General features: G+C 52.9%; 1 protein-coding gene across 3 annotated transcripts in view; it reads left to right on the forward strand.

Moving 5' to 3' along the window:
• The window catches only part of Sh2b2 (SH2B adaptor protein 2), a 30288-nt gene extending 15852 nt beyond the window's left edge, over positions 1-14436 (forward strand). For 2 of the 3 annotated variants that reach the window (XM_051161270.1, XM_051161269.1), the window contains exons 3-9: positions 5218-5319; positions 7645-7736; positions 9027-9118; positions 9203-9379; positions 10187-10395; positions 13041-13212; positions 13712-14436. In XM_051161270.1, the coding sequence (XP_051017227.1) occupies positions 5218-5319; positions 7645-7736; positions 9027-9118; positions 9203-9379; positions 10187-10395; positions 13041-13212; positions 13712-14037 (1170 nt within the window). In that variant the 3' untranslated portion in view covers positions 14038-14436. The remainder of the gene's footprint in view (positions 1-5217; positions 5320-7644; positions 7737-9026; positions 9119-9202; positions 9380-10186; positions 10396-13040; positions 13213-13711) is intronic. The other variant, XM_051161271.1, reaches the window with a different exon arrangement.
• The last annotated feature ends 9306 nt before the right edge of the window (positions 14437-23742 follow it).

Below are 23742 nucleotides of genomic sequence, written 5' to 3' on the forward strand. Positions count from 1 at the left end.
GTGCTAACATCACCACTGACACAGTCACCAGAAAGAAAGGGACGGGGGCGGGGGGGGGGGCAGGTAAAGTCCCTTGAGACCTGACCACCCCAGGGTTCAGTCTCCCGGGTCCCTTCCTAGACCCCTTGAGTCGGTGTCCTGGAGGCTTGCCCTCCCGGCCTCGTCTCAAGGTGCAGGAGTGAGAGCTGCCCAGAGCTAGAGATGAAAAGATCTCACCCCAAGTCCCAATGTCGCCAGATTTCCCAAGGGGTTTTTCATCCACACCCAACTTTAAGCCCCTGAGAATAGTGCCACTAACCTAAGTCTACAGACAGAGGCCAAAGCCTGGTGAGGGGTGGCTGGCCCAGGGTCACCCAGAGGTCAGAGGCAGAGACCCAAGGCTTCAGTGGCTCCAGCCTTGAGTGGCAGTCCCAGCTGCTGCTCTCTGAATAGCTGCTGTGCCCATAGCCCTGGGGGAAAGAACACGGCAGCTGGCGTGCTCTCTCTCTCTCTCTCTCTCTCTCTCTCTCTCTCTCTCTCTCTCTCTCTCTCTCTCTCTCTCTCTCTCTGCCTTTCCACTGGTCCCTGCCGAGCACTCCAGCTTCCCTTTTGGCCAAAGGGAGATCCACAGCGATCACTGAGACCTTCCTTTTCAACTGTAAGACAAACAGGTCCCTAGCCCCCGATCCTGCCTCGGGCTCTCAGACTAGCAGAGCCCAAGAGAACTCTCAGGAGCGGTCCATAGAAGTGCGGCTCTGCCTGGTGTGGTGGCGCACGCCTTTAATCCCAGCACTCAGGAGGCAGAGTCAGGCAGATCACTGTGAGTTCGAGGTCAGCCTGGTCTACAAAGGGAGTCTAGGACAGCCAAAGCTACACAGAGGAACTCTTGAAAAACAAACAAACAAACAAACAAGAAGTGTGACTTATTCTAGAGCATATGAGACTATCTTCTATTGCTATAACAAAATGCTAGAAGCTAGATAGTGTATTTTTTAAAAAAGAAGAAAAATTGGGCAAGGTTGCATGCCTAAAATACCAGAATTGGGGAGGTAGAGGTAGGAGAATCAGGAGTTTAATGTCATCCTTGGCTGTATAACAACTTCAAGGCCAGCCTGGGCTACATGCCAGCCTGGGCTACATGATACCACATCTGGAGGAGAGAAAGAGAGATCAGTTCAGCTGGGTTTTAGAAACTGCTCATCCAAGGTCAGGAAGCTCTGTGTATTCTACCTATGTGAAGGTCTTCTTGCCTTCTCACAGTAGGGCAGACAGAGAAGGCAAACAGCCATGTGTAAAAGAGGTCAAGTCCAGAGTGACCTCACTTTATAACCACCCCTTCTGGTTACACAACTAACCAAGTTCCCTTGAGAACTACATTAGCCTCTTCCCAACATAACACCTCCAATGACCAACTGGTTCCACTAGGTCCTGCCTCTTAAAGGGTTCACCTACTCAACAACAACAAGAAGAATTTTAACACTTATTTATTGTAGTGAGGGGGGATACACATGTGGGGGTCAGCAAATAGCCTTTGGGAGCCGGTTTGTGCCTTCCACATGTGGCTCTAGAGGATCAAATGCAGCGCTTTCATTGTTACCTGAATTTCTAATTCTCCTGCCTTTCATCTTCCACATTGTGGGATTATAGGCATTTATTTCCATGCCCAGGCTATATGGTGCTGGGGGTAGCAACCCCAGCGCTTCTGAAAGCTAGGTCAGCAGGCTACCAGCCTCATATTTGTTTTGTTGTTGGAGGAGTTTTTTTGTTTGTTTGATTTGGTTTGGTTTTTGGTTTTTCGGGACAGGCTTTCTCTGTGTAGCCCTGGCCGCCCTGCACTTGCTTTGTAGACCAGGTTGGCCTCGAACTCACAGCGATCCACCTGCCTCTGCCTCCTGAGTGCTGGGATTAAAGGTGTGTGCCATCAAGCCCAGCTATTCCTTCTTGCAATTACGACCATATTGGGGACCAAAGCACCAAGCCATGAACCCTTGGGGAGCAAACCATGTCTAACCCGTGGTCCTTAGTGAGGGCTCAAGATGGGTTTCCCCACTGTGACTACCCCAGGGTGAAGGAAGAGCCATGTATGTCTACTGACACCCTTACTGCTTGTCACTCACCTATCATTCCAGATCTCCCTGTAGCTGAAAGCTCTTGGGTGCTTGGGTCTGCAGGTTTGGGGTGCACCTGAGACCTTCATGTTTCTTTCACATCTCTGGATGTGTCTGCTAGAGTCAGGTCTCTAACTTCCTGCACCCTAACACTGAATGGACATCAAGTCCTCTTACAGCAACCATAGAGCAATGAAACTAACACCCTGCCCTAATCAGGCTAAGTATAAGCCTGCACAGGGGAGCTCCTGGGTCCCTGAGGTAGGGGAGCTTGGACTGCACAAGTGGTCAGCAGGTGGCAGGAGCTAAGTGAGCTAAGGTAACTGAAGTAGAAATAGGGAGATGCAGGTAAAGCTGGGGGTGTGGCTCAGTGGTAGAGCACCTGCCTAGAATCCCCCAGTGAGGGGCTGGGGTGTGGCTCAGTGGTAGAGCACCTGCCTAGAATCCCCCAGTGAGGGGCTGGGGTGTGGCTCAGTGGTAGAGCACCTGCCTAGAATCCCCCAGTGAGGGGCCTGGGACCTGGCTCAGTGGTAGAGCACCTGCCTAGAATCCCCCAGTGAGGGGCTGGGGTGTGGCTCAGTGGTAGAGCACCTGCCTAGAATCCCCCAGGGAGGGGCCTGGGACCTGGCTCAGTGGTAGAGCACCTGCCTAGAATCCCCCAGTGAGGGGCTGGGGTGTGGCTCAGTGGTAGAGCCCCTGCCTAGAATCCCCCAGTGAGGGGCCTGGGACCTGGCTCAGTGGTAGAGCACCTGCCTGGAATCCCCCAGTGAGGGGCTGGGGTGTGGCTCAGTGGTAGAGCACCTGCCTAGAATCCCCCAGTGAGGGGCCTGGGACCTGGCTCAGTGGTAGAGCACCTGCCTAGAATCCCCCAGTGAGGGGCTGGGGTGTGGCTCAGTGGTAGAGCACCTGCCTGGAATCCCCCAGTGAGGGGCCTGGGACCTTCCTCAGTGGTAGAGCACCTGCCTAGCAAACATGAAGCCATAGATTCTACCCCAGCACTGAGGATGGGAGGGCAACTACAACTACATCAGAACAATTGGCCTCAGACAGCAGGCTGAGAGAAGGAACACAAACACGTCCAGCCAGTGGGAACCCAGTTGAAGGCACCATTGTAAACATGCCCATTGTCCCGGCCCATGATTGCCAACCCTAGCCACGGGCTGGTGTGAAGATGGGATCAGCTGAGCCCATCAGTCACTGCTATTAGCCCAGCACAGGGCCCGCTGGACAGTGTCCAGGGTGGCCAAGATTTCCCATCCAGCAGATATGAGGCCCTTCCTTTTCCTCCTCAGAAAGTCCCTGTCCCAGAGCCCCAGCCTTGCCGGGAATGTCAGCTTCAGGTCAGCTCACGGAGGCTCAGGGAGTGAATCCAGGAGCTGTGGAACAGAGCATAAAGGAGCCTTCACAGAGTGATCCTCCAAAGGAGCCCTGCTGACCCCCCTGATTTACCCGGTGATGGAAGCATTGGAATGTTAATTCCCTTCTATCGGCACCCAGCTCCACAGCCCTGTTCTGAGGTGGGAGCTGTGCTCCAGAACACCTCACCCAAAGCAGGAAGCCTCCTTATTCTAGGAGCCATGTGCCCTTCAACCCCGCACTGTGGGAACCAGAAGTCCTCCTCTACCACTCAGCCTCAGTTCCAGCCCCTACTTGGGGGATTCTAGGCAGATGCTCTACCACAGAGCCACACCTCAGCCCCTCACTAGGGACTGTAGTCCCCAGACTAGCCATGGCATCTAAACCCCCATCGCCCTTCCCCTCATCCCCAGCTTGCTTCATTTGATACAATATCTCACAAAACCCAAGCTGACCTGGACTCACTGTGTAGGTCTCTGTGCTATGATGCTATGATTCCAGGCCAGTCAGAGCTACATAGTGAGACCCTGTCTCAAAAAGGGGAAGAAAATGTTTTTTAAATTCTAAGTTTGGCCCTTCACCTGTACACCCTCAGAACTCAGGAAACTCAGGAAGAATTTCCCCAAGTTCATGACAACCTGTGCTATATAGTGGGCTCTGGGTCAGGCGGTGCTACAGATTGAGAGCCTATTTCCAAAAACTAAGGGCTTGGGGTATGGCTCACTGGTAGAGCACCTGCCTGGAATTCCCCAGTGAAGGGCTGGGGTGTGGCTCAGTGGTAGAGCCCCTGCCTAGAATCCCCCAGTGAGGGGCTGGGGTGTGGCTCAGTAGTAGAGCCCCTGCCTAGAACCCCCCAGTGAGGGGCTGGGGTGTGGCTCAGTGGTAGAGCCCCTGCCTAGAACCCCCCAGTGAGGGGCTGGGGTGTGGCTCAGTGGTAGAGCATCTGCCTAGAATCCCCCAGTGAGGGGCTGGGGTGTGGCTCAGTGGTAGAGCCCCTGCCTAGAACCCCCCAGTGAGGGGCTGGGGTGTGGCTCAGTGGTAGAGCCCCTGCCTAGAACCCCCCAGTGAGGGGATGGGGTGTGGCTCAGTGGTAGAGCCCCTGCCTAGAACCCCCCAGTGAGGGGCTGGGGTGTGGCTCAGTGGTAGAGCACCTGCCTAGAATCCCCCAGTGAGGGGTTGGGGGTATGGCTCAGTGGCAGAGCACCTGCCTAGAATCCCCCAGTGAGGGGCTGGGGTGTGGCTCAGTGGCAGAGTACCTGCCTAGAATCCTCCAGTGAGGGGCTGGGGTGTGGCTCAGTGGCAGAGCACCTGCCTAGAATCCCCCAGTGTGGGGCTTCATGGTAGAGAGCGTGTCCCACTGCATGATGCCCTAGACATAACTCCCAATACTGAAAGGGGGAAAAGAGAGAGAGAAAGGAAAGAAAGAGAATGAGGGAGGATGAGAAGAGGAGGGAATCTCATGTGAAGTGGGTGCCCCAGGTGGAGGGCAGGCCAGGTGGCACCCGTAGCTCAGGGCTAGGATTCAGCAGCCTCTAAGTTGCTGTGAGCGTGGAGAGTGGGCTCTTGCTATCTCCCTCAACATTTCCAGGCTCTATAATGGGACTGATGAGCCTGGAGGTGGTGGCGCACAGCTTTAATTCCAGCACTTGGGAAGCAGAGGCCAGCGGATCTCTGAGTTTGAGGACAGCCTGGTCTACAAAGTGAATTACAGGATCTCTGTGAGTTTGAGGCCTCCTAGGTGTCCCTCTCACTGTCCCCTCTTCTGGCCCCCTAGGCTTCCAGACCCAAGGTCAGCATCCCCCTGTCGGCCATCATCGAGGTCCGAACCACCATGCCCCTGGAAATGCCTGAGAAGGACAACACATTTGTGCTCAAGGTAAGACCCCCACTGCACCCCCAAGGTCTGCAGCTGCCTCAGGCCACGGCACTGGGTTACACAACTTGAGCTCGTTACAGCCCTGTTCCCTATTTCTTCTTGGGTCTGAGTAAAGGTCAGTTAGAGCTCCCCTCTCCTCTCCTCCTGGAGCCAGACACACCCACCTCACACTGGTGGCCAGCCTGTTGAAGTTATGCAAATGTCCGTAGGCACAGGCAAGTGGAGTATGGGATCCGGCTCTGGTCCTTACAGAGGCAACAAAGACACAGAGGGTGGGTGGGAGGCACCCCAGTGAGTCTGGAGAACCTCCTGTCCTTCCTCCCAGCCCACAGCACTAGGATGGCTTGTGGGGGCTGCTGGGGACATGGGTCCAGGCTCCTGGGGTTGTGGTCAGGCCTTCCTGGAAAGAACAGACTGAGTCCCCCTCTGGGAGGCCGGCTCCTCCCACTTGAAGCTGGCCAGAGCCCCCACTCTCTTTGGCAAGCTCTTGTTGAGCTTGTGTTTATACAAGCCACAAACTCTTCTATTCATTGAGTAAACATGTGCCAACTCTATGTCCTGAGTTGTCCCCTCAAGGCTGGTGGCTGGGGACACAGCCCCTGCCCATCTGGCATTCTCAGCTACTGGGTGGTCCTCAGGCACGCCTGAGACAGAAGGAATCCTCTGCCAGCCCCACTGTGAACCCATTTCCCTATGGCAAGGGAAGGCACTCAGGATCCTCTTAGGACAATACTATATTTTGACAGAGTGCACAGGACAAGGAACCAAGAACAGGAAGACTGGGCAACTGGCAGTCCCGGGTTCAGGACTTAGCACGGCTGCTGGCTGCTGTGTGGCTTTTGAGCAACTTGCTCTGACACCAGGCTTCTTGGCTATATGCCGGGCACAGTGGTGGTGGTGGTGGTGATAGTGGTGTTGGTGGTGGTGGTGGTGATGGTGGTGATGGTGGTGGTGGTGTTGGTGGTGGTGGTGGTGATGGTGGTGGTGGAGGTGGTGGTGGAGGTGGTGGTGGAGGTGATGGTGGAGGAGGTGGTGGTGATGGTGGTGATGATGGTGGTGGTGGTGGTGATGGTGGTGGTGGTGGTGGTGATGGTGGTGGTGGTGATGGTGGTGGTGGTGATGGTGGTGGTGGTGGTGATGGTGGTGGTGGTGGTGGTGGTGGTGGTGGTGGTGATGGTGGTGGTGTTGGTGGTGGTGATGATGGTGATGGTGGAGGTGGTGGTGGTGGTGGTGGTGGTGGTGGTGGTGGTGATGGTGGTGGTGGTGGAGGTGGTGGTGGAGGTGATGGTGGAGGAGGTGGTGGTGATGGTGGTGATGATGGTGGTGGTGGTGGTGATGGTGGTGGTGGTGGTGGTGGTGGTGGTGGTGGTGGTGGTGGTGGTGGTGGTGGTGGTGGTGGTGGTGATGGTGTGGTGGTGGTGGTGGTGGTGGTGGTGATGGTGGTGGTGGTGGTGGTGGTGGTGGTGGTGGTGGTGATGGTGGTGATGGTGGTGATGGTGATGGTGGAGGTGGTGGTGGTGGTGGTGGTGGTGGTGGTGGTGGTGATGGTGGTGGTGGTGGAGGTGGTGGTGGAGGTGATGGTGGAGGAGGGTGGTGGTGATGGTGGTGATGATGGTGGTGGTGGTGGTGATGGTGGTGGTGGTGGTGGTGGTGGTGGTGGTGGTGGTGGTGTTGGTGGTGGTGGTGGTGGTGGTGGTGGTGATGGTGGTGGTGGTGGTGGTGGAGGTGGTGGTGGTAGTGGTGGCGACACACTTCTGTAATCCCAGCACTTGGAGGAGGCAGAGGCAGGTGGATCTCTGTGAGTTCGAGGCCAGCCTGGTCTACAAAGCAAGTCCAGGACAGCCAAGGCTACACAGAGAAACCCTGTCTCGAACAAAACAATAAGGATTATACAGAGCCCCTATCGTAGGGTGGTCAGGAAGTCAACCAACAAGGCACAAAGGGCACTGAGCGCCACATGGCCACAGCAGTAGGAAGAATCGCAGTCACTAACTCCTGGGAGCCCCTCAATTCTGGGACAAGCCAGTTACCCCTCCCATACACCACTTGACTTGAACTCTATCTGGGCATGGGTTGAGCATGCTGGGTCTCCTGTCCCATACCCAGGGCCTCCAGAGCCTGCGTCTCCTCCCCTGTATGATCCAGGCTGCAGCCCTATACCCCAACATGGGTGATGCCACTACCCTCCCTTCTGTTCCTACCCATGAGACCCGACATAGGAGTGAGCAAAACTGTGCAAACCCTCTGCTCATTGATCCTGGGGTCCTGAGCCCACCCCCCAACCCTGCAGTGGGGGAGGTGTCACCAGGGCCACTCTCCATCCAGGTGGAGAATGGAGCGGAGTACATTCTGGAGACAATAGACTCGCTGCAGAAGCACTCGTGGGTGGCTGACATCCAGGGCTGCGTGGATCCTGGGTGAGTATTCTGGAGGCCCGAGGGTGGGGGAGGTGGACAGGTGGGGGGAGGGGTGCCTTGTCCCTTTCCTCCCAGAGACCAGGCTACCAGGCAGGTTAAGTACTAAGGTAGAGCCAACATCAGTTTTTCCCAAAATGGGCAGAAGGATCAGGAGCCTAGGGTCATCCTCAGCTACATAGCTAGTTAGAGCTAGCCTGGGCTAAATGAGCTCCATCCCCCCAAAACAAAATAAGGGCTGAATGTGGTGGCACATGCCTTTAATCCCAGCACTCGGGAGGCGGAGGCAGGCGGATCGCTGTGAGTTCAAGACCAGCCTGGTCTACAAAGAGGGTACCAGGAAAGCTAGGGCTACACAGAGAAACCCTGTTTCAAAAACCCAAATATTAAATAAATTAATAAATAATAATAAAGCAAACAAAATGCAATATAATAAAATGAGCAGCAGGAGGACGTGAAGGCTTCCCTGGTGTCTAAGCCGGGGCTTTGTGCAGTGCTAGGCGTGTGTTCTGTCTTCCACACCCCTCATCTCAGATAGGATTTGGGGGCTGGAGAGACGGCTCAGCAGTGTTGCTCTTCCAGGCGATCTGAGTTCAATCCACAGCGCCTACGTCCAGCCGTTTACAATTGCCTGTAACTCCAGCTCCAGGGGATCTGATGCCTCCGGCCTCTCGAACCCACACACACACACACACACACACACACACACACACACACACAACACATCAACTTTATAGAAAAGAGTTGGAGATTGATGAGGAAGCTGGTTGGAGTCACAGTTGGTGACATGGTTGGCACTTCTGGTCAGCTGTGACTAGGAAGAGGGTGACTCATCTGTCCAGGAAAATGCCCAGGGGTGAGGGGGCTAGAGTGTCACCCAGCTGAGCACTTGGCAGCAGTTTCTCTAGCTAATAAGATGAGGGATTCATTTCAATAAAGTGTACTTGAGCCCCGAGGGCCTTACAATCCTCATCGACACAGTGCTTACCAATTGCTCCCCTACTACTCTCATGCCCACTGGCTCCAGAGACTTTCCCATAGCAGCCAGACCTCTTTCTGTGGGATATTAAAGCTGGGAGGGCCTCAGAGGGGCTACCAGCCTCCACTAATCTCACCGTCCCCCAATGGAAGGTATTCATGGGGTGCCAGGGATGAGCCACAGCCTCAGGGAACACTACGTTCGTGGTGGAGTGGTCAGTCGCTCACACTGTGGCCACAGAGGGTGAGGGAGTGGACAGGACATGATGTCCCAGCCCAGGCCCCATGGCAAGATGTGCTCTGCCCTCTCCACAGGGACAGCGAGGAAGACACAGGGCTGTCCTGTGCGCGGGGAGGCTGCCTGGCCAGCCGTGTGACCTCCTGCAGCTGTGAGCTCCTGACAGACAGTAGGTGGAGTAGAGCCGGCTGGAGACATGGGAACTGTGTTGGAGTGTAGCGAGACATACACTTCTCCTTTATTTCCTCTGCAGCAGACATGTCCCGGCCCCCAGAGATGACGACGGCGACAGCCGTGGGTGCTGTGGTGACAGCCCCACACAGCCGAGTTCGTGACACCGTCGGAGAGTCCTTGGCCCATGTCCCCCTGGAGACTTTCCTTCAAACCCTGGAGTCTTCAGGTGGCGGTGTCAGTGACAGCAATAACACAGGTACCACTGGGGTCCCTGCTCCCTCTACAGGGACCCATGTGGAACCTCAGAAGTCATGACATTTCAACCAATTGAGTCTACAGTGGTTCTGGCTTTTCTAAGCCAGAATAGGTACCTGGCCTTTCTCACTGTGCCTTGTTTTTATAGAGTCGCATAGACTGAGGGGGAAAGAAGAAAGAGAAAGAGACAGACAAAGAAAGGAGAGGAGGGACGGAGGGAGGGAGTTCATATAGACAGAGGCACAAGAGGCGGGTTTGGTGGCACAAGCCTGTAATCCCGGCACTTAGGTTGTAGTGACAGGAGTTCAAGGTCATTCTTGGCTGGATAGTAAGAGGTCAACAAGATGCCCTCTCTCAAAGAAAAAAGAGAAAGACAAAGGTCTGGAGAGGTAACCACTGGTTATAGTGGTCGCTGCTCTTCCAGGGGACGTGAGTTTGGTTTCCAGCACCATGTCAGGCAGCTCACATCTACCTGTATCCCCAGCTCCAAGGGATCATATGCTGTCTTCTGTCCTCTCCCGGCACCCACACACGCATGCGCACACACAGACACACAAACATGTGAAACAAAACAAAAGGACCTAAGGGAACCAGCATGGGGAAAGGGGTTGGTTGCTGAGCTGCTGGTACTCCCTCCCTATGCCTCAGTTTACCCCAAGGTTCACTGCTGACGCTCAATCAGCTACATCTGATATTATTCAAATGGCAGTTTACCCAAACCAACAAAGATGCGGCTCCCCCATCTCTCATTAATGCATTTGTCTTCCTTCTGTCCTTCTGTCCCTTGTGCTATCACCATGGGCCCAAGGGGACGAAGGAGCCGAGCTGGACACCGATGCTGAGCCTGAGCTGGAACTCTCCGACTACCCCTGGTTTCATGGGACGTTGTCCCGGGTGAAGGCCGCTCAGCTGGTGCTGGCCGGTGGGCCCCGAAGCCATGGCCTCTTTGTGATCCGCCAAAGCGAGACTCGGCCTGGGGAGTGTGTGCTGACCTTCAACTTCCAGGGCAAGGCCAAGGCAAGTGCGTGTGTGGGTGCAGTGGGGGAGGCTGGGGAGAGCAGCCTGTCCTGGGGGAGGTGGGTTGAGGTGGCCTAGGTCCTAAGGCTCATCACCTGCTGGTAACCATGACCACTCAAAAAGCAAGTCTTGGGCTGGAGAGATGGCTCAGAGGTTAACAGCACTGACTGTTCTTCCAGAGGTCCTGAGTTCAATTCCCAGGAACCACATGGTGGCTCACGACCATCTATAATGAGATCTGGTGTCCTCTTCCGGCCTGCAGGTGTACATGCAGGCAGAGCATTGTATATATAATAAATAGACAAATCTTTAAAAAAAAAAAAAAAAAAAAAGCAAGTCTCTGGGAAGTTACCTTTGCCGCCATATGTGCATGCCTATAGTCCTAGCACTTCAGAAGTTGAGGCAGAGGGATTGCCATGAGCATGAAACAAGCTTGGGCTACATCACAAGAGCCTGACTCAAAAATCTAAAGGCCAAGTCAGGCGGTGGTGGCTCATGCTTTTAATTCCAACACTCCAGAGGCAGAAGCAGGGGGATTTCTGAGTCTACAGAGTGAGTTCCAGGACAGCCAGGGCTACAAAGAGATACTCTGTCTCAAAAAACAAAAACGAGATCCAAAGACGGAGGGCCTCTCCCATCACCTGCCTAGCCCTCCACGTGGGTATCTTACTTTCTTCTGAGGCATCATTGTAACCCTAACCCTGATGCTTACAACCTATATAAAATATCTGTCATGCACTCTCAATAACAACAGCAAAGATCCCTGTATCAGTACTCGGTGTTTCATACCTGTAATCCCAGCACCCAGGCAGTACACACAGGAGTTTCAGGATTTCAAGGTCATCCGTGGCTACATACTGAATTCAAACCCAGCCTGTGTTACATGAGACCCTGTCTCAAAAACACAACAACAACAGAAATCAAACAAATAAAATGAGGGGCTGGCAAGAATGCTCACCAGGTAAGGGCAGTTGCAGCCAAACCTCAGGGCCTGAGTTTGATTCCCAGGACCACATGATGGAAGGAGAGAACTCTTTTTTTGTTTGTTTGTTTGTTTGTTTGCTTGTTTGTTGTTTTTTGTTTTTCGAGACAGAGTTTCTCTGTGTAGCCTTGGCTGTCCTTGAACTCACAACGATCCACCTGCCTCTGCCTTCCCAAGTGCTGGGAATCAAGGCGTGCGCCACCACACCTAGCTGAGAACTGACTCTTACAAGTTGTCCTCTGGCCTCCAAAATGCGCTGTGGCACTCGTACATATGAGCACACAAAAACAAACAAACAAATAAACAAATGTTATTTTTTTAAAAATCAATAAAAATGAAAAAGAGGGCAAAGGTCAAGCAGTTTGGGCCCTGACAGTGTGACCGGAACATGCAGGAAGTACAGTGCCCTGCCCCCACTCACCCCATGTTCCTGACAAGGAAGTAGACCTAGCCTTAGATCTTTCCAGGGCATCTTTCCCAGCAGCCCCCAGAGCACCCCAAGGGTCTGACCTGCAGCTGAAGGTCACAGCTACCCTCAATTCCAACTGGACCTCCAGCAGACTTCAGGCCTGCTATTTGGCAGTTCTGGCCCAGCTGTGTGTATGTAGAGGAGGTTGAGTCTCCCCAGGGACACCGCTTGTCAATTCCTCTGACAACCAGGTGCTTAATGTCACTCCTAATGCCTGGTAATTGATATCTTGGCCAGCACTACTGACCCTAGAGGGCTTATCTCACCCATACATGGCCAAGCTTGGGGCTAGGATGGTGCCCTGTCCACCAGGGCCCCTGGAGGGGAGGGGGAGGCAGGGCAGGCATGAGACATTTAACCTGCACTCTTCTTCTAGCCAGGCTGCTACTGTCTCAGAGTTAGCAGAGCAGGGCTGACACCAGAGATGTGTGGCTCACTACTAAAGCCCATGGGTCTAAATAAAGCTCCTTATGCTGAGCTCCCTGCCTCAGGTAAACTCAGGAGGCCCAGAGAGGAGCCAGTCATTGCTAAGAGGCACATGCCACCACCCCCACGCCTCTGGGCTAATGAGACCCTCTCTTCGAGACAAAACAAATATTCAAAAAGAAAGATTGGTTTGCCGGCGGTGGTGATGCACAGTGCACATGACTTTAGCTCCAGCTCTTGGGAGGCAGAGGCAGGCAGGTCTCTGTGAGCTCAAGGCCAGCCTGGAGGGTGGCAGGGTGGGTGCCAGGACACACAAAGAAACCCTGTCTTAAAAGAAACAAACAAACAAATAAAACAGAAAGACAGACAGACAGATTGATTCTAGTGTGGGAGCAGATGTCTGCAGCCCTCACTCTCAGCCTTGTTCTGTTGTGCCCATCCCCAATACCTACCCCAGGTGTGACCCACCCCCAGAAAGAGCTCAGTGTCAGGCCCCCTAGGATGACACAGTCCCATAGAGTCAATGGAACCGGTAAGATAGTCCTCCAGCAACTCCCAAAGGCACTTGCAGAGCAGGTAGCCAGCCCAGGACCCGCCACTGACCGTCTCCACCTGTGCCTCACTGACCATCCCCACCCATGCCGCACTGACCATCCCCACCCGTGCCTCACTGACCATCCCCACCCGTGCCTCACTGACCATCCCCACCGGTGTCTCACTGACCATCCCCACCTGTGTCTCATTGACCATCCCCACCTGTGCCTACAGCACCTCCGCCTGTCTCTGAACGGCCACGGCCAGTGCCATGTCCAGCATCTGTGGTTCCAGTCTGTGTTTGATATGCTCCGGCACTTCCACACCCACCCCATACCCTTGGAGTCAGGAGGATCCGCTGACATCACCCTAAGAAGCTATGTGCGAGCCCAGGGCCCACCTCCTGGTAAGATGCCACGGTGATGGAGTTTGGTATATGGCTCAGTTGATAGCAGGTTTGTCTAGTATATTTGAGGCCTGGGTTTGGTCCCCAATACCTCATAAACTGGGTGGTGGTGGTGGAGGTGGTGGTAGTGGTGGAGGTGCACTCCTGTAATCCTAGCCCACCGGACGTAAAGGCAGGATAGGAAGACCATTCTCTGCCATATAGTGACTTAAAGGCCATAGAATATGTTAGACAGGGGCTCACAACCCTTTACCTGGACATTTGGGGTGGGTTCCGTAAGCCCTGCAAGGTTTCAGCACCCAGCTTTTGAGGGTTGCACTGGTAGGATGCATAGCCTAGGCTAGAAAGGCATGTGTACACTGTCAACTGACTCCCAGGAAGGGCTGGACCACATCATCCCTCCCTTGGTTCCCCACGCCTCTCTGACGCTGGCCCGCTTTGAAGGCTGGAGTTTAGGTGCTCAGGGCCAGATGCTGAGCAACATGGCCTCTTCTTGCAGACCCGGTACCAGCTGCCAGCACTGCTGCGCCAGTCCCCTCCTGCTGGACAGAGCCAGCTGGCCAGCACTACTTCTCCAGCCTGGCCACTGCCACCTGCCCACCCACCTCACCCTCCAATGGCGCTGGAGCATCGTCATCATCCGGCTCATCATCCTCAGCCACGTCCATGCCCCCTCGCCCGCCTGAGGGGCCACTCAGTGTGCGCAGCCGCAGCAACAGCGCAGAGCACTTGCTAGAGGCTTCCTCCTCCGGAGCCACCGAGGAGCCCACAGAAGCCACGCTGGGCCGCGCTCGCGCTGTGGAGAACCAGTACTCCTTTTACTAGCTGCCACGCCTATTATGCATGGGCGCCACACACATCACAGCAGGCCAAGAACACCTGTGGTCTCTCCTGCCCACCAACAGCCTAACTAGCCCATGATGGTCAGCAACACCTAACAATGGCTGGACACAGTGCCCAAAACAGCTGGCCAGCTAGCCACTTCAGACCCCAGGGGCCCACTGTGACCATCTATGGCAGCCCAAAGCTACATCCATGGTCGATCAAGCCCATGACAGCCCTCCAATAATTTCAAGCCCCACCCACTGGTGGTTGGCCACGCCCATCAGCAGCTATTTCAATAAGGTCCATCAAATCCGTGGCAGGCAGCTCACTGACGACTAGCCACATTTGGTGACTTCAGGCCCTGGCCACTAATGGTTGGTTACTCCCGCAGTCCTGCAGTGGCACGGCCTACCCACTGGCCGCCTGCTTTGCCCAAGGGCAGCAAGGCATGTCTTACGGATGAAGGCCCACCCACTGATTCCTAAGGACCTCAGGCCCTGCCCACCAGTGTTGGGTCACATGACCAATAGCCTGACCAGGCTGTGATCAGCTCAGCCACTCCCATGAAGCGGGCCTACCAGTGGTCCACCTAGCCCAGGACAGCCTGCCACACCCACCAGCCTCAGCCCAACGCTGGGAGGAGAAGCCAAGCTCTTCAGTGAAGACAAACATTATTAAAGAGCCTGTTTTAGGGACTACATCCTGCTCTCCTGTTGTCATTCTACTTGGCTATCGCCACGGGGAAGGAAATGGTCTCTCAAGAGCTGGAATTGCCACACAGCCCCACGTAGCCTTGCTCAGCGAGATCTTAGGGCAGGCAGCTGGGATAAAGAGCAGGGAGGGGGCGGGGCAGGGGCAGCAGGGACTTAAGAGAGGATTTAAGTGTAACTGAAAAAGAACGATGATTTGAAGAATGAAACAAGTTAGAGCTGGAGCCGGGCGGTATGGTGGCGCACGCCTTTAATCCCAGCACTCGGGAGGCAGAGGCAGGTGGTTCGCTATGAGTTCGAGGCCAGCCTGGTCTACAAAGTGAGTCCAGGATAGTCCAGGCTACAAAGAGAAACCCTGTCTCGAAAAACCAAAAAAAAAGAAAAAAGAAAAAAAAGAAACAAACAAACCGGATCTGGAGACCAGGCTCAATTGGTAGAGTGTGACATGCAAGGCTTCCTGGGTTCCATCCCCAGCACCCCCATAAACAGGATGTGGTAGTGCATGCCTGGCATTCCAGAAGGAGGATCAGATGTTCAAGCCCATTCTCAGCTAAATGGCAAAGTTGAGGGCAGCCTGACCAACAGGGCAGGGATGGGAGAGGAGACGCTCACGGTAGCGGTGACGGGTGGCTTGTATGCCACGGTGAGGAGCTGGGTGGTGAGAAGTTGGGTCCTGGGTAGGACAGTAAGGGTGTTATTGGGCAGTCAACCAAGGCCTTCCAGGGTGGACTGGGTGCTGGGACAGAATTCCCTACCTTAGCCTGTTAGGGGGATTGAGTAATAGGAGACACTGGGTGTCCCAGCCCTGAGTGCAGATGACTCAGAAGTGGCCTCCAGGGGCCTCCCATGTCCACCCACAAGTGGAGCCACAACTGATGTCTCCAGCTTGCTCACATGGTCATGTCTGAGGAAAAACCCTCGTCCCGCGGAGCCAAGGCTTATCTCTCCTTCTGCAGACAGACCCGAAGAAGTAGGATCCCCCTGCCCTTCCAGGGCCTGAGCCAGCAATGGACATCACAGACCCCAAACAGCCAAAAACTGCAGAGTAGCAGCCGAGGCACCCACAGCTGCTTTCCCATAAGGGGTGAGTGAGTACCCTGGGGCAGCCCCTAGGGCTTTGCCGTCACAGCTGCCAGGAAGTGACAGTGCATACTGTTAAGCACAGGCAAGGAGGAGTGCGAGCACAGTGCTAAGTCAGCTTTCAACACCTCCGTTTGGTCGTGGCTTGAGCCCCGCGGCGCTGAGCCAATGACAAGCTTCCATCTTGCCTGGAGAGAAGAAGGGATGTGGAGCAAAAGTGTGGAGGACTGCTGTCTTCTCAGGATTGGAGCCTAGGATATAGGAGAGTGAGAGAGGGTGCCTGCCTGAGAGCAGTGAAGGGCTAGGGATAGAGAGCTCAGTGGTAGAGCACCTGTCTAGAATCTCCTAGTGAGGGGCTGGGGTGTGGCTCAGTGGTAGAGCACCTGCCTAGAATCCCCCAGTGAGGGGCTGGGGTGTGGCTCAGTGGTAGAGCACCTGCCTAGAATCCCCCAGTGAGGGGCTGGGGTGTGGCTCAGTGGTAGAGCACCTGCCTAGAATCCCCCAGTGAGGGGCTGGGGTGTGGCTCAAGAGAGCACTAGCATGTGCAATGTGCTGGGTTTGAGCCCCAATGCTGTAAAAAGAAGAGAAAGAGGAAGGGACAAGACCAAGCCCTTTTTCCTGTGGCCTTTTTCCCCTCCAAGATTTATTTTTATTTAAGTATATGTGAGTAGGGGTGGTTATGTTCATATGCCTAGGACCGGAAGACGGCATCAAATTCCCTGGGGCTGGAGTCACTGCTGTTTATGGGGCACCTGCTTGGGTGCTGGAGACTGAACTCAGGTCCTCCTCAAGACCTGGAGCCTCTGTCTCTGTCTCTGTCTGTCTCTGTCTCTCTCCCTCCATCTCTCTCTCCCTCCATGTCTCTGTCTCTGTCTGTCTCTGTCTCTCTCCCTCCATCTCTCTCTCCCTCCATGTCTCTGTCTCTGTCTCTCTCTCTCTCTCTGTCTCTCTCTCTCTCTCTTTCTCCAGCTCCCTGTGGTGTCCTTAGGAGTCAGCAGAAAGAGGACAAGCCATAAAGGACTCACTCTAACGTAGTGTGACACCAAGGCAAGACAGGCCCTTATGCCTGTCACTCACAGCATTGCTTTCAGGGGCCACAAGCAGTGGCACAGCTGGCAGGGCCATCTCTATGGTGTCTTCATCTGTCCCTCAATGAGCATTTCAGATCCCTGGATGTGTGCCAGGCAAGGCCCATGGGACAACTGGGCAGACAGCCAGACCAAGCCATTGCAGCATGGTGGTCAATCACAGAGGGCTGGGCTGAGCCCTGGGACCACATGTGCTCTGCCTAATGGTGCTGGCGTGGGGGGGGGGGGAGGCTTTGCAAGTTCAAGGGGCAGCAGGTGGAGAGGGCCCCAAATGCCAAGCCAGAGAGTTTAGTTTGAAAGAAAATGCAATCAGAGTGTCTGTGCCCAGTAGAAATGGGAGCTGACGTCAGGGGATGTAGTTCAGTTGGGAGAAGGCTTTGCCTACCACACACAAAGCCTCGGGTTCCACCCACAGCAGCAATGGCCTGTAGTCTCACACTCGGAACTGGAAGCAAGAAGATCAGAAGTTCAGGGTTACCCTCAACTGCATAGTGAGTTTGAGACTAGCCTGGGATACCTTAGATATATCTCAGAAAGGAGAGAGCTAGTGAGCAAGGATTAAGAGTCAGGGCAAGGGGGTTGAGGGAGAGAGAAAGAATAAGTCAAGCACATACATAATTGGAACACTCAAAAGGCAGAAAGATCACAGGTTCAAGATAAGTAGCCTGGGCTACTTATCTATAGGCTGTCTCAATAAGAAGTGTGGGGGGGGACATGCTTAAAAATGACCAAGTGCTTAAGAGTACTGGTTGCTTTCCCAGAGGACCCACGTTTGATTTCCAGCACTCCCATGGCCAGTCACAACCTTCTCTTAACTCCAGTTCCAGGGGCTCTGGTGCCCTCTTCTTGCCGCCTCAGGTACTGCATGCATGTGATGCACAAACACGGCAGGCAGGCAAAATGCACATAAAATTAAAATAAGTATTTTTAAGCTGGGTCTGTAATTCTAGCACTTGGGGTGGCAGAGGCAGGTGATCTCTGGCACCAGCCTCGTTGTCCATCAACAGGAGACAGTCTGGTGCACACATGAAATGGGAAGACTGCTCGTCTGTAAAGAGAAATAGAATCAAAAACTGCAGGAAAAAAAAACCATACACATGCTCCCCCTCATACATGGATCCTAGCCTGTAGCTGACACATGTGAACAAGCACACGTGTGAGCAGAGTGAGCGCCGTGTGAGCACACAGTGAGGAAGACAAGAGAAGGGGACATGAGGTGGTGAGGGCCCATGGGATGCAGGGGGACACAGGGTCGGGAAACAGCGCAGGAAGCTAACTGCTCTTCTGGTTTTGAATCTGTCACGGATTTTATTTTTTTAAGTTAATTCACCTTTATTTTATGTGCATTGGTGTTTGTCCGCATGGATGTCTATATGAGGCTATCAGATCTTGGAGTCACTGACAGTTGTGAGCTGCCATGTGGGTGCTGGGATTTGAACCCGGGTCCTCAAGAGACACAGCCAGTGCTCGTAACCATTGAGCCAATTCTCCAGCCCCCAGGTGATTTAGGTTTTTGAGTCTTGGGTTTTTTGGGTTTTTGTTTTTTTTTGTTTTTTTGTTTTTTTTGTTTTGTTTTGTTTTGTTTTGTTTTGTTTTTGGTTTTTTGGTTTTGTTTTTTTGCTTTTGTACGTGCAGTAAATAAATGCATTAAATGTAATTCTTGGTCAAAGTTTAGTACCCAAGGTTCACTGCGTAGACCTGGCTGGGCTATAACTCAGAGATATGCTGCTTTGTTAATTAAGCTGCCTGACAGTTTTCATTTGCAAGTTCTTTACAATAAAGTGATTTTTATACATTAAAAAAAAAAAAAAAACCAGGGGGCTGGAGAGTTGGCTCAGTGGTTAAGAACACTGTCTGCTCTTCCAAAGGTCCCGGGTTCAATTCCCAGCACCCACATGGCAGCTCACAACTGTCTGTAACTCCAAGATCTGATATCCTCACACCAATGCACATAAATTAAAATTAAATAAAAATATTAAAAAAAAAAAAACCAAAAACCAAATGAAAGAAAAAAGGAAATCGGTGAGGGGCTGTGAGGCTCTGAGGGAGTTGAGGGGGGAGGCAGTTATTGCTTAATGTTTACCAGGCTTCTGCCTGGGGTGATGAGAGGGTTTTGAAATGGCCAGTGGTGACTATTACACAACACGATGAATGTCATTAATGTAACAGGCTGTACTGTCCTTTTCTGTCTCTGGGGACACGTGCCTAGGCCCTTGGTAGGTGCCTGAAAGCCTGGACCTCGATATAACATATATTTCCTATACATACACACATATGATAAATTTTAACTTATAAATCATGAGTAACGAGGGCTGACAAGATGGTTCAGTGGGTGAAGGTGCTTGCTGCCAAACCCAGTGACCTGAGTTCGATCCCCAGGACCCACATGGTAGAAGGAGAGAGCTGGCTCCTATTGTTCTCTGTCCTCCACAGATTCCCTGTGGCACAAGGGCACTCCTCTCTAAATAAATTAAACATAATAAAATATTAATTAGGCACAATGAGAGATTAGCAGTTATTAAAAATAAAATAGAAAATAGCATATTGTTATAATAAAACTTAGTCTCTCTGTCTCTCTCCCCCTCCCTCCCTCCCTCCCTCCCTCCTTCCATCACTCCTTCCCCTTTCCCCTTTCTTCCTCCCTCCCTCCCTCCTTCCCTCACTCCTTCCCCCTTCCCCTTTCTTCCTCCCTCACTCCCTCCCTCCTTCCCTCTCTCCTCAGACAGGGTCTTAGGTAACCCAGGGTGGCCTCAGACTCACTGTGTAGCTGAGAATGACTTCCACGTCGGATTCTTTCTGTCTCTACCTCCCAAGAACTGAGGTGGCAGGTATGCCGTTCCTGCCACAGCGTGGGTCTCCTATACAGACTCACATGCAAATGGGGCAGAATCCCACAGCAGGAGATCTCATCTCAGACTATCACTTAGAACAAGCTGGGCGGTGGTGGCGCACGCCTGTAATCCCAGGACTCGGGAGTCGGAGGCAGGTGGATCTCTGTGAGTTCCAGGACAGCCTGGTCTACAAAGTGAGTCCAAGACAGCCAGAGCTACTCAGAGAAACCCTGTTTCAAAAACCAAAAACTGAAAAAGTAGTTTTGGACCCATTCTTTGTTTCTGGATTTTTATTGCTGTTGTTATTTATTCATGTGTGGATGTGTGGGCCACACATGCCATGTTGTGCTTATCAGAAGCTGCAGGCATCAGTTTTCTCCTTCCTTCTGGGATCAAACCTAAGTCATCAACCCTGGCAGCAAACACCTTTAGTCACTGAACCATCTTGCTGGCCCCGTAATTTCCAGTAACCACATTTGACTGTGGGTGATGAAAAACTACTGGGTGAAATCTCAGGTGGTGAGCGTAGGTGTCTAGTATGTACTTTCACTTTATTATTATTGGTTTTGGGGTTCTTATTTTCGTTGTTTTATGTGGTAGGGTCTCACTCTATCCCAAGCAGATCTGTAACCCACTCTGTAACTGTGGCTAGCCTCAGGCTGGCAGTGATCCTCCTGCTGCGGCTGCCCCAGCTCTAAGGTCAGAATCATAAACTTCTTAACATCTCTTGACCTCTCTCTCGGTTTTTGGAGACAGGGTTTATCTGTGCAGCCTTGACTGTCCAGGAACTCATTTTGTAGACCAGGCTGGCCTCGAACTCACAGAGGTCCTCCTGCCTCTGCCTCAGGAGTGCCAGGATTAAAGGCGCGCGCCACCACCGCCCAGCTACAACTTCTTTTCTATGATTTGATTTGATTTATGCCATCTGTATACACGGATCAGTGTGCTCGTGTGTGTGTGTGTGTGTGTGTGTGTGTGTGTGTGTGTGTGTGTGTGTGCGCGCGTGCGCGCGCGCATCAGTGTTTGCAGATGATGACAGAGGCCAGAGTAGAGTAACCTGACATCCCTTGGAGCTAGAGTTAAGGGAATCTGTGAGTCGTCTGATGTGGATGGTAGAATCTGAACTCAGGTTCTCGTGATTGAGCCGCAAGAGATCTTGGCCCTGAGTCATCTCCACAGTCCCTGTTGCACACTTTTCAATGACTAAAAGAAATCTAGGAACAATTATACACCGCAGCCCCAGCTGCTATGGGAAGGCTGAGGCAGGAAATCCCAGCACTTAGGGAGTTGGAAGGAGTTCAAGGTCAGTCCCTATCACATAGAGAATTCAGACCTGGACTTGATGAAAACCTGTCTTGAAGAAGCAAACAACAAAAACCTAGTTGGGAACAAAGATAAAAAAGACAATAGATATTTTCACCGTAAGTGACGCAATCAAGGAGACAGTTGAGAATGCAAGCACTGGCTCATTCAGCCATCGTGAGGCTAAAGCTGAAGGCTCTGGAGGTTCACGCTATACCCTGAGCTGTGTATCAAGATCTTGTCTCAAAACAAGCAGGAAAAAGAGAAATACTTTACAGCAAGAAGTTCCAGAGCCAAGTGAGCAAGTACAGGACTCAACAAGGAAGGATGCAGGCTGATCTGGCACCCTGCTTGCTTCAAGCACTAACAGTGAAAGAATGCAAAGGCTAGGCATGTAGCTCAACAGTACAGCACCTGCCTAGAATCCCCCAGTGAGGGGCTGGGGTGTGGCTCAGTGGTAGAGCACCTGCCTAGAATCCCCTAGTGAGGGGCTGGGGTGTGGCTCAGTGGTAGAGCCCCTGCCTAGAATCCCCTAGTGAGGGGCTGGGGTGTGGCTCAGTGGTAGAGCATCTGCCTAGAATCCCCCAGTGAGGGGCTGAGGTGTGGCTCAGTGGTAGAGCCCCTGCCTAGAATCCCCCACAACAGATGAGCACTTGGAGAAGAGGAAGGAGAACTGTGACCAGGCTGATCTGCTTTAATATGTCAGGCAGAGCTTCAGCACTGTGCTGGCGAGCTAGACACACACCTGCAGCCTAGGAACAGGACTGCGATCTGTCTCATGTCTGAAAAAGCTAAGGTCACCTGTGAACTCAAGATAGGAAGGGCTGCATTGGGAGAGGATCTTGAGGTTCCCATCACCAGATGTTCCTCATAGAGACCCAGCATGGCATCCCTGAAGGACCGAGCAAGTCCTAGTAAGTCAGGGAGTCAGCTCTAGTATTTAGTGGGAGCAAGACCCAGGACTGAGCAAGGTGCCATCTCACACCTTTTCATCCTCCCTTCTGCCCCTACGGCAGCCAGTAAGGGTGCAGGGAAGGAAGAGAAGTGAGAAGTCTTAATCCTTGTAAGGGACCGGTTTCCCCTGACACACCCTGGCCACCACACAAGTCTATTGCCTTTAAGGGCGGAGCTTAACCTTGGGAGGCCTGAGGCTAGGCAGAGAGCCCTGGCTTTCCGGAGGGCAGAAAACTTCCCAGGATCCTCCTGTCCTCCAGGAAGGTTCCCATCCCATTGTCCTCATTAGTGTCTGCTTTCCCCCTCCAACCCCCCCCCGCCCCCACCCCCCCCCCCCCACCGCCACCCCCACCCCACCCCACCCCCATCTATCTGTTTATCTATCTGTGTCTCTGTCTCTGTCTCTCTCTCTCTCTCTCTCTCTCTCTCTCTCTCTCTCTCTCTCTCTCTCTCTCTCTCTCTCTCTCTCTCTCTCTCTCATTTTGAGACAGGGCCTCACATAGCTTAGACTGACCATGAACTCACTATGTATCTGGGCATGACCTTGAACTTCTACCTCCCTAGTGCTGGGTTCCCAGCCTGGCCCCTCACACAGGTTCTTCCTCGTGACTGTCCTGCTAGGGGTCTTATTTCTGCCCTTTATGTAAAAAACAAAACAGCCTGAATCTAAAAAGAGCTGATTATTTCATCATTGTTTGCTGGACACCCTTGAATGACTCTAAGTCACAAGTGGATCTGAGGGTTGGTGTGGTGGTGCACCCGTGTAACCCTGGCACTTAGGTGGCTGAGACAATCGGGTCATGAGTTCCAGGACAGCCTGAGCTACATTAAACACAGACACAAATTCCCCGTCTTTCGTGACATTCTGTCCATCTTAGGGCACTGTCTACATGAAAGCCATCACAAGAGGGGGTCTCTAGATCTTCTGGCTCCTCAACTATGAAGCCAAATGAATCCTTTTTTCCCCCTCCTATTGGCCCCACTTTCTTTTTTGGTTTGTTTGTTTTTGTTCTTATTTCTTTTTTTTTTCCCCCTTCTTGAGACAAGGTTTCTCTGTGTAGCCTTGGCTGTCCTAAACTCACTTTGTAGACTAGGCTGGCCTCAAACTCACAGTGATCCACCTGCCCCTGCCTCCTGAGTGCTGGGATCTGTTTTTGTTCTTCAAGACAGGGTTTCTCTGTGTAGCCATGGATGTCCTGGAACTTTCTATGTAGACCAGGCTGGCTTTGAACTCACAGACATCTGCCTGCCTCTGCCTCCCGAGTGCTGAGATTAGAGGAGTGTGTCATATCACCATGCCTGGCTTGTTTGATTTTGAGAAACCATCTCATGTAGCCAAGGCTGGCTTTGAACTCCCTTATCCTCCTGTTTTGACATCCTCAGTGCTGGGATTATAATAATATGCCTCTACTCAGGCTGGAGAGACAGCTCAGAGCACTGGATGTTCTTCCAGAGGTCCTGAGTTCATTTCCCAGCAACCACATGGTGCTTCACGACCATCTGTAATGGTATCTGGAGCCCTCTCCTGGCCTGCTGGCTCACATTTGGACAGGACACTGTATAAATAATTGAATCTTTTTTTTTAAGCCACGTCCCCCCCCCGCCCCGTGTGTGTGTGTGTGTGTGTGTGTGTGTGTGTGTGTGTGTGTGTGTGTGTGTGACAGTACACAAATACACAGAAGGAAATTTCTGGAAGTCAGGTCTCTCTTCCCACAGTGTACAGCCTGGGGATTGGATTCA

The sequence above is a fragment of the Acomys russatus genome, chromosome 19, assembly GCF_903995435.1.
Source record: "Acomys russatus chromosome 19, mAcoRus1.1, whole genome shotgun sequence".
In the NCBI taxonomy this organism is placed as follows: Eukaryota; Metazoa; Chordata; class Mammalia; order Rodentia; family Muridae; genus Acomys; species Acomys russatus.